Source organism: Emydura macquarii, unplaced genomic scaffold (genome assembly GCF_026122565.2).
Source record: "Emydura macquarii macquarii isolate MOO-44397 ecotype Brisbane River unplaced genomic scaffold, CSIRO-AGI_Emac_v2 contig_71, whole genome shotgun sequence".
NCBI lineage: Eukaryota > Metazoa > Chordata > Testudines > Chelidae > Emydura > Emydura macquarii.
The window spans coordinates 4,708,496-4,724,047 of record NW_027130208.1 but is presented as its reverse complement, the minus strand read 5'-3'; the positions used below and the strand labels follow the sequence as shown (position 1 = coordinate 4,724,047).

At 40.5% G+C, this 15,552-nt stretch overlaps 2 protein-coding genes across 4 annotated transcripts in view; one reads left to right on the top strand and one right to left on the bottom strand.

Annotated features, from left to right (window-relative positions):
* The window catches only part of ATXN7 (ataxin 7), a 127,200-nt gene extending 126,267 nt beyond the window's left edge, over positions 1 to 933 (bottom strand). For 2 of the 3 annotated variants that reach the window (XM_067541640.1, XM_067541629.1), the window contains exon 1: positions 800 to 867. The gene's annotated coding sequence lies outside the window, so the exon portion shown is untranslated. Of the gene's footprint in view, positions 1 to 799 lie in introns of all 3 variants that reach the window. The other variant, XM_067541633.1, reaches the window with a different exon arrangement.
* Positions 863 to 15,261, top strand: THOC7 (THO complex subunit 7). Its single transcript, XM_067541683.1, has 8 exons — positions 863 to 1,031; positions 1,855 to 1,972; positions 3,301 to 3,428; positions 3,808 to 3,894; positions 7,739 to 7,796; positions 11,399 to 11,465; positions 11,627 to 11,696; positions 13,029 to 15,261. Exons 1-8 carry the CDS (start codon positions 1,013 to 1,015, stop codon positions 13,094 to 13,096), a joined length of 615 nt encoding a protein of 204 aa, XP_067397784.1. The 5' UTR covers positions 863 to 1,012; the 3' UTR covers positions 13,097 to 15,261.
* Positions 15,262 to 15,552: the final 291 nt, after the last annotated feature.

Here is a 15,552-nt window from a genome sequence, read left to right as displayed (position 1 = left end):
ATAACAGCAACGATCGCATCAAAGGGAAAGATGATGAAGGGCAACCGCGATGAGGGCGAGGACAGTGATGGCAGAAACAACCACCTGGGAAAGGCAAAAAACGACACGGCGGGGAAGAAAATCACGGGGAGGCTGGGGACGCGGCGCCAAGCACGGGGATGAGGGGGACGCGGTGCCAAGCACGGGGAGGCTGGGGACGCGACGCCAAGCACGGGGATGAGGGGGATGCGATGCCAAGCACGGGGATGAGGGGGACGCGGTGCCAAGCACGGGGATGAGGGGGACGCGATGCCAAGCACGGGGATGAGGGGGACGCGGTGCCAAGCACGGGGATGAGGGGGACGCGGTGCCAAGCACGGGGAGGCTGGGGACGCGGCGCCAACCATGGGGATGAGGGGGACGCGACGCCAACCATGGGGATGAGGGGGACGCGACGCCAAACACGGGGAGGCCGGGGACGCGGCGCCAAGCACGGGGAAAATGGGGACGGCGAGCGGGACACGACGCCAGCGGTGCCGGCGAGGCTGGCCCCAGGGACACGAGACACAGGGACACGAAAGGGCCTCAAGGAGCGCGGAGGAGGAAGGCAGCGGGGCCAGCACGAGGGGGATGGCGCCAGCACCGCGAAGCCCACCCCGGGGACGACGGGGGGGGACGGCGCCGAGGGCCACGGGGCCGGCCGACGAGGGGGGCCGGGGCCAAGGGAAATGGTGGCCAGGAGACAGAGGCCGGCGACGGCTGAGGCAGGGCGAGGCCGGCGAGCGGGGGTGGAGCCTTGCGGCCCCCCCGTGCCCCTCACCTGGTGACGGCGAGGAGGAGGAGGCCGCCGGTTCCGCGCGGGGTGCAGGCCTGGCCCGCCCTCTCCCCCTCCGCCAGCCGGTGGCGCGGCAGAGCGGGGCCCCGGGTCCGCAGGGAGCGGCTCAGGCCCCAGCCTCCGCCTCCGAGTCCGCCTCCATGGCTGCCGCTTACCCGGCTGCATTGTGGGAAGCTGACCTCACTCGCCGCCGCCGCCATGGGGGCCGTGACCGACGGTGAGGGAGCGGGCCCGGCCCAGCCACCCGCCGCCCCGGCCCAGCCAATCCACCCGCCGCCCCGGAGCCGCCCCGGCCCTCGGCCTCCCCCTTGTCCAGCCCGCGGCTCCGGAGCCTCCGGCGGCCGGGCCCAGGCCTCTGGCCGCTTGCAGCCCGGGGCTCGGGAGCCTTCCCCTCGGCCCAGGCCCCGCCGTGCAGCCCGCGGCTCCTGCCCCGAGCCCTGCCCGCCCGAGGCTGGGTCGGTCGGTCGGTCGGTGGGACCCGCCGGGGACTCCAGCGCTGTGGGGCCCTTGTCACCCCCCTTCTCCCCGGGGCGCCTCTGTCAGTCCGCGCTGGGCTTCGGGGCCCAGCCCCCATGTCGGGGTTCAAAATGACCCCCACTGCCCTCCAGACGAGCGTGCTTCCTACCCCCCCCCCGCCAGCTGTGGGCTCTAGGCCTCGCCTTTCTCCCCCCCCCCCCGCCCGCCTTGGGGTGCCATTCTTCTTAACACCCCCCCCCCCAAGTCCTGGGCCCCAGGCCCGACTTCCCCTGCCAGCACCCCATAACTCTGGGCTCTAGGGTCCCCCTGCTCCAGCGACCCTTTCAGTGGGGTGGGGAGAGGGAAGGAGGGTGCGGTGAGATTTTTGTTTTGGGGTTTTTTGTTTTGTTTTAAATATACCAAAAATTCTCCCACCTGCTCTAGGAAATGTCTGCTTCATTGGCACAGGGTACTGGAGATCTGTAACCCAGCCAGGAGCTAGCCTGATGTAGGGCCAGACTTCATCTAGGGCCAGCCGCTGAGTGTATGCTGTGTGTTGTTTACATCCTCTTCCTCCACTTTAGATGAAGTTATTCGCAAGCGACTTTTAATTGATGGAGACGGTGCTGGCGACGACCGACGCATTAATTTGTTAGTGAAGAGCTTCATTAAATGGTGCAACTCTGGATCCCACGAAGAAGGGTATTTCATTTCATTTCATTTCATTCTCTGTTTTTCTTCTTTAACAGTTTAGATCCCAAAGCTTGTTTTGAATTTTTTTTTTTTTTTTTTTTTTTTACAAAATAGTGTCATTCATTTTCAAATACATATTTTTGTTACATAAACAATGCAGGGCCATATTTAAATGTAATTACTAAAGAGTTTGGATTGTAGTCAAGCTTAGCATCGTAGAAGTTATTGGTTTGCCAACTCCCGTGCTACTGGTATTTTATTTAAAGCTCCAGGTCTTGGAGTCAAGTGATTAGATGAGACTATCACTTAAAAAAAAAGAGAAAGCTAAGTGTCTAGCCCCCATGTTTGTAGAGAAAAGTTTGTACTTTATTTGCCTTCTGGTTTCTGAGTGCTTAAACATCCCTTTTTAAAGGAAAAAAAATCAATTTCAGTGAATCTTTTTTTTAATGTTTTGGGTTGGTAATATTAAATCTGTGCTTAAGCATTGTTGAGAGAAGTTCAGTACTGTTATCTTTCTGCTACTGCAACTGGTTTTACAATAACTGCCAGCTGCAGTACAGGATACCTAAAAGGTGTGTCTTGGACAGATAATTTGTTGCTTTTGCTCCTCTGTAAAAGGGTGTCAAGGAAAACGCCCATTAACTGAACTCCATTCAGAATGAATGGCTTTATTAGAGAGAACACTGCTAAACTAGATGCGTGGATGAAATTGTCTTTTGGGTGAATATATGAGCATTCCCCAGAAGGAGCGTTCAGGGCGAGACTTTGTGAAAGAATTGACAAAGCAGTCCATATTGCAAAGGGAATCTATTCAAATTAGACATCAGTTTTAAATTAAACCATTAACTATTGGAGAACATCTCCATATTAGATATAAATTCCAGAACACCCCTATAAAATCATATATCTGTTTTATACAAGCTCTTTGGGACAGAAATCATAACCTCATATGCATTTTTATAGCAAAAGCACCATGGAATCCTAATCCAAACTAGGACCTCTGAGTATTATTGTAATATAAATATTAAATACTAATCTCAGTGGATAAGCAGTCTGCTCTAATAAGACACTTACAATCCATGGGTGAAGCTGTCTGTTATGTTAATACGCATTTGGCATCCTGAAAATAAACAGAAAGATTTAGTACTTTAGTTAACCACTATAGTATATATCTAATTACATTTTTCAAGAATTATACATTAAATGCTTGGAATATTATATTTCTTCAATTACTGTTATTTCATGAGGTATTTAGTCTTCAGTGTCATTGTAATAGTAAATGAACATTTCCATCAGAATTTTTTTAAACTGCTTAACTACAACTTGTCCACTTTTAGATACAGCCAGTACCAACGCATGCTGAGCACTTTATCACAATGTGAATTTTCAATGGGAAAAACTCTGCTTGTCTATGATATGAACCTCAGAGAAATGGAGAACTATGAAAAAATCTACAAAGACATAGGTAAAGAGAATGATACTTACTACTGAGTATTTGCAATAACATCTCTAACGTGGTCCAATGTTAAAGTTTGAGGCAATTCCTGGCAGATTTGGCATCATTTGTCTGCTGTTTCTACAGATGCATATGTATTTGTCAGTTTTTAATTAAAAAACACCCATGCACAGGCTTTGAGCATCCTGCAAATATTTAAAATACATATTCAAAATACACAAGGGGATATAGTTACTATACATTTCCAGTGGGGCCATAGGTATGAAGTTGGACTGTAAGTTGCCTTCTGTGATACTGTAGTTTAGAAAACTAACTTATTGACATTTGAGTGCTTTTGAATCAAATACTGTTCCTCTTACTTTTTGGGTTTTTGTTTTTGTTTGTAAAGAAAATAGTATAGCCGCAGCACATGAGAAAATTGCTGAATGCAAAAAGCAGATTCTGCAAGCAAAAAGAATACGAAAAAATCGCCAAGGTAAGGTTTTATTTTAGATGGAGCAAGTGTCTGTACCTAAGGTTGCCTAACTATTTAAAATCTAAAATGTCTATTTTCAAATACTTACAGCTTTTGGTTTTAGATTGGTCAGTTTTGCTCATTTTTCAATTCTGAACAAAAGGAGGTTTAGCCATCAAGGGAACAAATCTGATTTGTTAAAAAGAAAGAATCTAGGTATAATTCAACAACAACATAAAAAAAATGCACTCAATAGTGGCTCAGCCAATTTGGGATGAGTCCTTAGACCCCAATTCTGCAAAGATTTATGAATAAGCTTAATTTTACACACTCTAAATAATCACATTCAATTTAATGTGTGTAGTTAAACATGTGCTTAAGTCTTTGCCAAATTGGGATCTTAGTATTCTTCATTGTCAGAGTGTGCTAAAATTGGACAGATATTGAAAAATTAATAGCAAAGGTTTGTTGTTTTGAGAATGGACTTGGTTTTATGCATAGCCCAAGAATAATTACCAAACTAGCTTTTTTTAAAAAGAGCTTGTTCTAGGAATTTACAGTAGTTTGCTTTGTGAATGTATTATCGGTGTCTACACAGAAAATTAGTTTGTTTCAGAATTACATTTCATGAAAAGCATTTGAAATTCTTAGGGACTGAACATTATTGGAAGGAGGGAAAGACAGGGGGAATCCCATTTGGATATGCAAATATATTCCAGTTTTCCTGTACTTTCCAAATACCTTTGAACTTCTGCCTCTGAGCCATTCCATCCACGGAGAACTGGACAAGTCTTTCTTCAGAGCCCTTCGGAAGGGAAGGAACATAGAAGTGTGCCATGCTGCTCACCCATCAGTATGCTTCCTGGTCAGAGGAAGACTAGTAATCAAACTTCCTTCATGGCATCGTGGGATCTCCTGCCTGGACTAATCCAATATGGAGGAATTTAAGGCAAATCAGTGATCTGTGAAATTAGAAAATTGCAGATATGACCAGTTGTATCTGAATTAGGTAGTGCTATTACAGTAAAACAAGCAGTGGGAAACCCTTATGCCATACCAGAAGTACAGCAGTAAGGCTCTAAATGAGAAGGTATGATCAGTTCCCATAATCAAACTGCTCACTTTAAATTGTTTAGTTACCTTGCAAAGTGTATGTATCAGGAAGTTTTCAGAGTTTTTCTCGTGACAAAAATCCTGGTTCCATGAAGGCGATCTTTCATGTTTTGAGTACCACACCCATTGGATAAAGGGAATTCCAACAGCCAATAATAGTAGAGCATGTATGTGTGTGTGCCATTATTTGGCTTGCAAAACCTTGTTTATTTGTAACTTACTTTTTGAAAAAAAGTCCTTCCTGTAAATACACTTTATAAACTACTAGTTTTAGGCCCAAAACTTAGGTTTTTCTTTAAAAAAAAATAAAATAAAATAAATAGGGCTTGCAAAATTTGCTGCATTAGAAAAATTCCATGATTTAGTAACTAAAGCTTATTGTATTTTCACACAAATTAATACAATAAATATCTGTTTTGCATTCCCTACCTGTGCAAAACTCCTGTTGAAGTAGATGCAAACTAGTGATTTTGCGTGCACAAGGGAGCCAAGATTGGGCAAGTAGACATCAGAGACACACAACATCAGGAACACATAAGGCATAGTTCAAGGAGACACTATTGGGCCAGAACAAAAAACAAAAAAACCAACCCAAAAAACCACTCCAGGGTTTTATTACTATCCAGAGAGATCTAAGGACCTCCTGAGGCCAAGTGGTAGAAAGTACAGAGATATAAGGGTTACAGTGCCTCTGTATCTGATATCTATATGCTAGTCCTCCAGAAAATGTGATGTAAAGTCTTTAATGAAAGCCTGGTCACACTGGTAATTGTAATCAGTGAGAGATATATGGAATATATGTAGAGTTGTGTCTATGTATAGACAAAATTAGGTTTTCTTGGCATATGACTTAAGGCAGGTCACCAAAAGGTGGTCTACATACTCCTGTCAGGCAGGGGGACAGAGCTGCTTATCTCACTCTGGCTGGTCATGTGCAAATGGAGTATTGTATGGTTCACAATGGATGCCCATTTTCAGTCTGAGCAAAATGCTAATCAATAGATTGCAAGGACTGCAAGAAAAAACAAAGACAGCAAGGGTTATCCTCTTTAGGAATAAGAGAATGAACTTTTGAAACTATTTGTGGTTCAGATGAATCCCCAGTTATTCCTTCAATCTATGAGGACAAACTGCCGGGGGCTTGATCTTAGGAGATGGGATCTCAACCAGACTGGTTGAAAATGCTGGGAAAAGGACTTGGAATAAGCTGCCTTGATAGGAGAAGGCCCTAGTAGTTAAGTTTAGGCTTTAGAAAGTGTTACAATTTTGTTTTATATGTAATCGTTTGTTTCCAATATTCTTGCTTTCTATCACTTGCATCTCTGTTCTTTGATGATAGATAAATGTATTGTTTTCACTGTAAATATAAGTGCTGTGTGCTAAGTAATCCTGAGTTGAATCTGGCAAGCTGAGATGTACTTTTCCTTCAGCAGTAATGAATCAGAGTTCTGTGAGTGTTCAGTGGAACAGGCTGAGCAGCCCAGAGGGATGTTGGAAGGATTCAGGAGTTTGTGTGCTCATTTGCAGAGAGGCATGGCCTGGAAGGCAGTGCTTGTGTTGCCAGAGGCTGAATCAGGGAGCTGATCCATAGCTGGCATAGACAAGACTTCCTCTTATTAAAGTCAGGTGATAGCGAGGTGCCTCATCCCTTGGAAGCATCACAGAGGGGAGCTGTTCATTTTCAAAGCCTTTATCCAGCATTGAGAACTATACAAGTGCACCCATGTGATTTTCAGCGTAGGACTAGGGCCAAAATCCTGCCATCTCACACACACACGCCTACCTGTGTCTGTTTCCACTCCTCGGAAGTGGTTTGTAAGTGTATACAGTTGTAGGGGAGAGTAACATTTTAAACATTCCCCTGCAATATTGTACACTAAAGCATTGTGCTAAGGCACAAAAACTAGAAGTTATTGGAAATGATGTTTGTCAAAGATAAGTAAACCATATTACAAAAAATCCAGTCAATTAGTGTTACTAAGAGGCACCTATTTAAATTATTTTGCCAATCTTCCTTTGCTGGATAATTTTGAATTCAAGGTCCTGAGTGCTCTTAGCTCCCATGTATTTCCATAGAAATGCATGATACCCAGTACCTTGTAGGCCTAGGTCTAAATTTAGGCTGGAAGTTAGGTTTCTAGCCCCCAGAGGAGTGAGGTTTAGTGTACGAAGAGGATTATATGACAGGATTTCCTGCAAGCGCAGAAGACTCAGTGACTCAGGAGGTCCCTGCCAGTATGTGAAAAGTTTGTGTTTGTGCCATGTTCCCTCTAGTTCTTGATACAAACTTTATACACTCACTGCACAAAGTTTTTCATGTGCATTTGTAGACTCCTGGTGTACGTTAACTGGCAAGGCTAGGATTTCCCGCATGACTGTAGCTCTGGTCTTTAATTACAAGATCATAGTATCCTTAAGTTCAGTATCAGAACATTATTTCTGAAACCATAGACGTGTTTAGCATCGGTAGGGGGATATTTATCTTCAAAGTATGTGTTAGATTAAGAGCCTGAAAACCAGGCATATTGAAAAGTACACAGTAAGCTATACTTAAACAAATAGGTATAACAGTTGAACAGTAGTGAAAAATTATGACTATACAAATACTTACCATTGTACTTAAGGGCCCAACTGTACAAACACTTAGTAGCGAGCCTGGTTCTTTCTGTTATGAGCAGTCCTATTGACTGGATCAGGCCTTAGAAATCCCGATCTAGAAAAAGTTTAAAAGTTTGTTATTTTTCCCTTTCAGAATATGATGCGTTGGCTAAAGTAATACAGCACCATCCTGACAGGCATGAAACATTAAAGTAAGTATAGGGCTGAATGAAATTAACATAAGCCAACGGCTGTTCTATCCGTTACCATAAATCATTCATTTTTTTATGGATCTTCAGCATTTAAAGCAGTTGCTACATATTGTAGATGTTCAGTTTATTAGTTAACCTACTCTGCAAAATATTTTTGCTCATTCATGACCTGCTTCAATTCTTACAACATAGAACAAATTACATTCATTGGTTTCATGTTTTGGAAACAAACTTTTACATCTAAAGAGAAGATGGGTAAACCCCATCTCAGTAGGTGATACACAAACAGCAGAGCTTGACGTAGCCATTTATGGAGGTTCTTTCCACGTTGTTAAATACTATGGAAAGGTTGGGTTTACACAGGTTTTTGCATGGTTGCTGTGTATGCAAAAGAAAAGCCCTTTACATAGTCATTTCTAAACCATACTTGTCCAAACTTTGCACAATATACCTGTTTAAATGCACCCCAGATTGTTTAATATTGAGGGTGAGATAATTGTAAGCTAACTCAGTGCTATTCATTAAGTATTCCACTTACTGTTCATTGCTTAGAAAATGTCTTCATTAAAGTGATGTTCACTTGATTTGATAATCATTTTTATATACAGTTTTATATATTGTTAGTGGGAGAGGTTTTTGTACACCTTTTTCTTCATTTGCTTGTTTCAAGGGGCTGCAATGTTTCTGTGTTTAAAGTTTGGTATGTGGTGACTTCTTTTAACAGGTTTATTCCTTAATATTTTAATTAACCTCCATATATTTATGTTCAAAAGTAATGCTTGTTATTTTGTATTTGAATATTTATATATATTATATATTCAAATATATTTGAATATTATGCTTAATGGATGAAACTCAGATCTATATGCTGGTGAAATCTCAGGCCAAACTCACTGGGGACAGATTGATCACTGCTTCCCAGGATAGAGTCCCCCAGCCTATATTGGCCTACATTCTTTGTTCCTAAATGTATACATTTACATTTAGCCATATTAAAACACATATTGTTTGTTAAAACAACTAGACTGGGTGCAAGCACACTGGAGCTAATTCAAGAAGTGATAGTGAGCTAAGTAATAGTGACGACAGCATAATTAGATTCAACATCCAAAGAGCAGGTAGACTACCAAAAAGTTCCACTAAACTTTAGAAAAGGAGATTTCAGTAGAGAGAAGGTTAATCAAAAAGGCCTTAGAGTGAAAAGTAAAGGAAATAAAATCCCTAGACATAACTTGGATGCAACTTAGAAAAATAGTAAGTCTCAAGACATGTACTGCTGAACAAAAAGGGAACTGGGGATGCAAGGTGTAAACCATTGTGGCTGAATGGTAAGGTGCAAGAGTCTGTTCCAGCCAAACCGATTGCCTTCAAAATCTGGAAATCTAACTATAGTGAAGCCAACAGTGCCTGAGGCTCTCTCTGAGGCACTAGGATAATACTGCTAAGAATAAAACAAGAGCATAAATTACAGCAGGCATTAAGAAAGAGGGAAATTAGAAGGGCCAAAGTGGAGTTTGAAGAGCAAATAGTTCATGGTGTAAAACAAACAAAATTTTCTGTAAGTATAGTGGAAACAGGAAGCCTGTAAAAGAATCAATGGGCTAAAGGGAGCCCTTAAGAAAGATGAAGACATTGCTGAGAAGATAAGTGATTTCTTTGCATCAATCTTCACCACAGAAGAGGTGGTAGTGGAGTAAACAGATAATTTAAAATGCAGTAAGTCACCCGGCCCAGATGTTATATAGCCAAGAGTTCAGAAGAAGCAGCTCAGCTAACAAAAATTTGTAAATCTCATTTAAAAAAGAGCAAATGTTCCAAAGTATTGCATAGTGGCAAATGTTGTACCCATAATTTTTTTAAAAAGGCCTTAGGGATGATTTGGGTAATTACAGATATGTAAGCCTTATGTCTGTACCTGGCAAGTTGGTTGAATTGATCATTAAAACCAATACCAAAACATTTAGAAGGTCATGACCTAATAAGGTCTAACCAGCACAGAATCAGCAAAAGAAAATTGGGTCTCACTAATCACTTAGAATTCTCTGAACGGGTCAGCAAAGTAGTGGATAAAGAAGAACCAGTTTACAATTTAATTAGATTTCCGAAAGGCCTTCAACAAAGTGCCTCCCAAGAAGCTACTAGAGAAGTGAAGTACTCATGGATGAGAGGCAAAGTATTGTCTTGAATCAAAGACTGTCTGCGAGTGAGAAAGCAAAGAGTAGGGTAAATGGTCAGCTTTCATGATGGCAAAAGGTTAACAGTGGGGGTCTGAAGGATCTGACTAGGTCCAGTGTTTAGTATATTAGTTATTTGAAAGGCGGGTGAGTAGAGAGGTAACAAAATATACAGATGACAAAGTTATTCAGGATAGTCAGGACTGGAGAAGGCCAAGAGGAACGTGAGAAAAACCTAAACAAGCTAGATGAATGAGCAACATGATGACAGATAAAATTCAGTGTTGTTAAATGCAATTGAAGGAAAAATAAATAATGTGAATTACTGACATCTTCTAGGGTTCTAAATTAACTGCATCAACCCAGGAAGGGGATCTGGGATGTCACTGGAAACAGCTTAATGGAGACCAGCTGCTGTCAGAAAAACTAAATATGTTAGGAAGCATAAGGAATGGGACGGAATGTAAATACTGAAACTTTTAGAATGCCTTTGCATCAGTCAGCGGTGCACACTCCTGGCAATGCTGGTCACTTGGTCTCAAAAAAGTGATCGCAGAACTGGAAGGTGTTCAGAGAAGAGTGACGAACAGGATTTCAAGGCCTGGAAAAACTCAAGTGGAGAGAGATTGAAGAGGCTGGGATTGTTTACCTTAGAAAGGAGATGGATAAGAGGGGACATTACAAAAGTGTATACAATAATGTGTTATAGAGAAGGTAGATCAGGAGATTCTTTTCTCTCTCATATAATGCAAGAATAGGAAGACATTAAACTAAAGGTAGGAAATTCAAAACCAACAAAAGGAAACAAACTTTTTTTTTTTTTTTGCGCATTTCTTAAGCTATGGAACTCATTGCTACAAGAAATCATATTAATTTAAGATTAAAAAATCCATATGGATTAAGACAATCCAGAGTTATAATTAATGACAGTACCACTTTTGGAAAGGATATTTAACCTTGCGCTTCAGCCAGTTTCTAACTATTAGAGAGTGGGGTGAGACCTAATCGGGGGGGGGGGAGGGGGAGGCGCAGATTATTCCACATATGCCTCCTGCAGAATTCTTATGCTATCCACTAAAGCATCTGGCTCCAGCCACTATCAGAGATGGGATACTGAACCAGATGGACTTTGGATTTGATCCAGTCCGGCAATTCTTATGTTCCTATATGCAATATGTTATCTCTAATATGCTCTACTGTGCCTTCCGTTACTGCTCTTGTAACACACAGGGGTTGATGAAGTAATGCATGTGAAAATATCACAGGTATCTGGTGGAGTTTTTGTTTTTCCCATTTCCAGGCAGTTTTAATCAGGCAATCCAGTATTTTAGCAAAGTCACAGAGAATGATTATTTTTAATAATTCACAAAAATTATGTGTAATTGGTTACTACACTGTACCATGACAGTTATTGGAATTTATTTGCAGGCAGCTAGAAGCTTTGGGAAAAGAACTTCAACATCTTTCTCACATTAAAGAAAATGTTGAAGATAAGGTAGGGGTATTCTGTTATTTTGCTATATATATATATATATATATATATATATTCATATGAACATAATTGTGAGAAATCTACTGAAAGTGTCATAGTTTATGTATATACACACTTAATTTACCAACCCATAATTCATCGGTTATTGTGTTTTGTCATTATAGCTGGAGTTGAGACGAAAGCAGTTCCATGTGCTTCTGAGTACCATCCATGAACTTCAGCAAACTTTGGAAAGTAAGTGGTTCTTAAATGAAAATATATGGGGCCAAATCCTGCTCTGCTTACTCATTGGAGTTGTTCTATTAGCGTTAATGAGACTACTTCCATGATTAAGGGGAGCAGAATGTCTTTTTCCGAATTAGCTTATTCAGAGTAATGCCTTCTAGCACTGAAATTATTAAAATTGTAGTAGTTATCTGTACTTCCTATATATTAAACTACTGCATTCAGCACTACTTAAGTCTGTCAGAGAATCTTTCTAAAATTAAAAAAAAGGCTTCTCAAACTGTATTCTAGAAGCCAGCTCTGATGGAGTAGAGCAGCGTCAAATCTATCTACAGTTAATAAGCTACTTATAAATCTTTCATAGTCTTTAATCAATGCCTTTGAAATGTGATTGTATTCTGAAATGACTGTCAAAATAGCAACATAGCTGGCGCTTTTCAGAGCCACAACATAAAAATATGTTCATAAGTATTTGTTGCACCAACCAAAATGATCTCTATGTATCTAAGTTACTGACGTGACTCACATTTCTATAGTTTTGGACATCTCAGTCCTTACTGTATTGATCCTCATAACACCCATGTGTTGTAGGTAAATTAATAAGGAACTGAGGCCCGGAGAGACTTTCCCAAGGTCATACAGGAAGTCTGTGGCAGAGCAGGGAATTGAACTTGGGTCTCCTTAATCCCATGCTAGTACCCTAATCACTAGGCAATTGTTTCTGATATAAATCTTCATATAGTATATTCTGAGGCCAGACATTTACCTATTCCATGTTCCTGTCTTTCCAGGATTGACTATCTGGCATAACTAAGCCTACATTTTTATCACTGAAATCTAAATAAATTTCACAGCAGAGGTACAGGAAGACAGCTAATTTACTGTAGGACCTTACCTTAGGCATGTCATTTCATCACTGTGCTTTAGTTTTCCCAAATGTAAAATGGCGAGAATAATATTTACCTTCCTTTGTAAAGTGTTTTGAGATCTGCAGATGAAAAGCAGTAAGTGAGTCAAGTATTAATTAGTACTTTAAACTTTATGCATTAGTATTATAGGATTTTCCATATACATATACTAACACAGACACTGATAACTGTAGTAGCTGGAACAGAACAAATTAAGGGGAAATGTCAGCCTTAGTTTTGAATTAGTTTGTTTTCCCTTGTGTGTGTCACAATCTTAGTTACTTAGTGTTCTTTACAATGCAGTGCTAAACCACAGATTTCAGCCCTCTAATGCAAAACATTTTTAACTGAGATAACATTCTCCAGCACAGTTTGTATATAAATATCAAGTCTAATCTCAGCCTGTTTGAGTAACAGACAATCTAAATTTCAGATGATGAAAAACTTTCAGAAGCAGAGGAATCCCAAGAAACTCACATGGAAGCAGAGACTAAACAGTAGACGGACTTTGGACTTACCCAGGAATTTCCATAGCTTCTGAATTTGTGGTGAAGCTGATAGCTCTTGAATTTTTTCTAAGAAATAAAATCTTGCTGCCACTTCTGTGCATTTGCATGAATATTAGTTATTTTAATAAAAAATACTTGTTTTGTTAGAGCTACAGTAAAACAGTTGCTGATCAATAAGAAGTCTTCATATACCAAGTGTGGACAGGCAATCTATTTGGTTTAACACAAAAAGCTTTATTTTTTGTGAACTAGGAAAATATTTTAGGTTTCTCAGTTGCAGAGTGTGAAATGTTTCTGTACAGTAATCAGCTAAGATAACACAATGTTGGCAATAAAATGTGTTTACAAATAAGTCTCTTTTTTTTTTAAGCGAAAAGCTTAGTTTTAGCAATGAGGTATTAAGGCCCTGATCCTGCATTGAGCCCACCAGGCAGGATTTGCAGTCATATCAGTGGCTCTACCTGTATGGCCAAGTCCACGGTAGTGGACCCAGATACAAATTTGGATCTAAATCTGGACCAAATGGTTTACTTGTAATTTTCCAATGTAGCCGCTATATGGTACAATTTAAAACCCACCAGGAGTTGAGTAATTACTCCTTTGTTTCAAATATACCATAAACATTAAGAATCATCGTACATTAGTATTTCAAAGTTGGCTCACTAACAGCTTTCAATCACAACCAGCGTAAGGTGTGTCTATACAGCAAGTTAGTGTGCAGGGAGCTGGGGTGTAAATCAATAGCACACTAGCCTGTCACACTCTAACTGACCACATAGACCCTGGTACCACACACTCTAAAAGATCCCTGATACACTTTGATCTACTCTACTTTGAAATGGAAGTAGATCAAAGTGCACTGTGAATCTTTTAATGCGTAGTAGGAGGGTCCACATGGCCAGTTAGTGCACAGCTGTAGATTTAGACCCCAACTTGTCACAAATTAACTGTCCATATAGACAAGCCTGTATTGTAGTACTACTATTTATTTGTATTGTGGTAGTGCCAAGGAGCCAGGTACCTGGGCACCATTGTTCTATGCTCTGCCAACACAGACACAACTAAAATCCGCAGAACTTACAGGCTAAATAAAACACTAAATTATAATTGAAATGTTTGATTACTACAGTTGGGAATGCAGAAGCTCTAATACAATTTGCATTCAGAGTCTGTCTTGCTTTAACTATGTCAACAGTAATTGAAAGTGCACTGATTCAAAAGAAAAAAATATCTATAATATACATGACCTCAGTTATTTGTAATATAATATAAAATCCAACACATTAGCCGACAGGGAAATCGGTCAGTCAATTGCAAGTGTTTCTTCTCATTCTTTGCCTGCAGAAATTAAATGCATCTTTATCAATGAGTATTCTAGGAGAACCTTATCAAATGTGGCATTAATTAATCTGACTCTTCCGTCTGAGTTAGTACAGCGCTAACATCCGAATATAGCATTTGAGGGTTCTATGCTACAGGCTGACTTGATGTTGTGTGATCGCTGAAGGGGTGGTGACACTTTTTACAAGAATAAAAGTGTTAACAGTGGTGTCATGGCCAAATTCCAACTTCTGGAACTACATTGTGCTCACTTAGTCGTCTTCTGTATTTTATGGGATAAAATATTTGTTTCCTGTCCAAAGTCATTGCAGAACATTAGTTAACATGTAACATACTGCGTCCAGCTGCTTTTTAGAAGTTGCTAATGTAAAACACACAGAACTTTTGTTAAGTTGTAATATTGACTAGGTTATACATGGTCAGATATTTTTTTAGAGACACTTGAAAGTGTAATTTGTTCGATTAGTATAGTTTAGTTATCTTGTTGTACATGAATTAATAAGTATTGCGTAGCATATTGTGAAAGAGCAAGAACGCTGAATAATACACTTCATTGCAGTACAATCGTTGCTAAGAAGTCAGGGAAAGACCCCTGTCTTCAGTGCACAAATTATGGAGATAGAAAATTAGGAAGGCTCATTTGTAGTTTATAAAGCAAGTTGGGATCTTTTTTGTAGATGAAAGACCCGATCTATATATCTAGATCATTCTCACTATCCTTGTAGATTGAAATTTTAACTGCTTTTACTATTTAAATGGGGTCTTATAAAATAAAAGATGTTTCCTATGCACGTGCTGTTGTTACTTCCTCATGGTTCTTTTGGAAAGCTGTTGAAACTGCTTAGATGATAGAAGTATCATCTCCTTTCCCAGAAATTCACTTCTGGAGTTCTGCATGTTTCTGAGCCAGTACATTTATGGACATTTCAGTTACTTTTTCTAAGAGATCATCCACCTGGTGCGGAACACAAAGAAAAATGAAATATACTCAATGAAGTGTATGGATTGAGCAGCAAATTCCTGATGTTGGACAGAAGGTAAGTGGTTTGCGTATCAGTGTAAGGAAAGATTACATTTTCTAATTCCAGTTATGGCAATGCAATACTG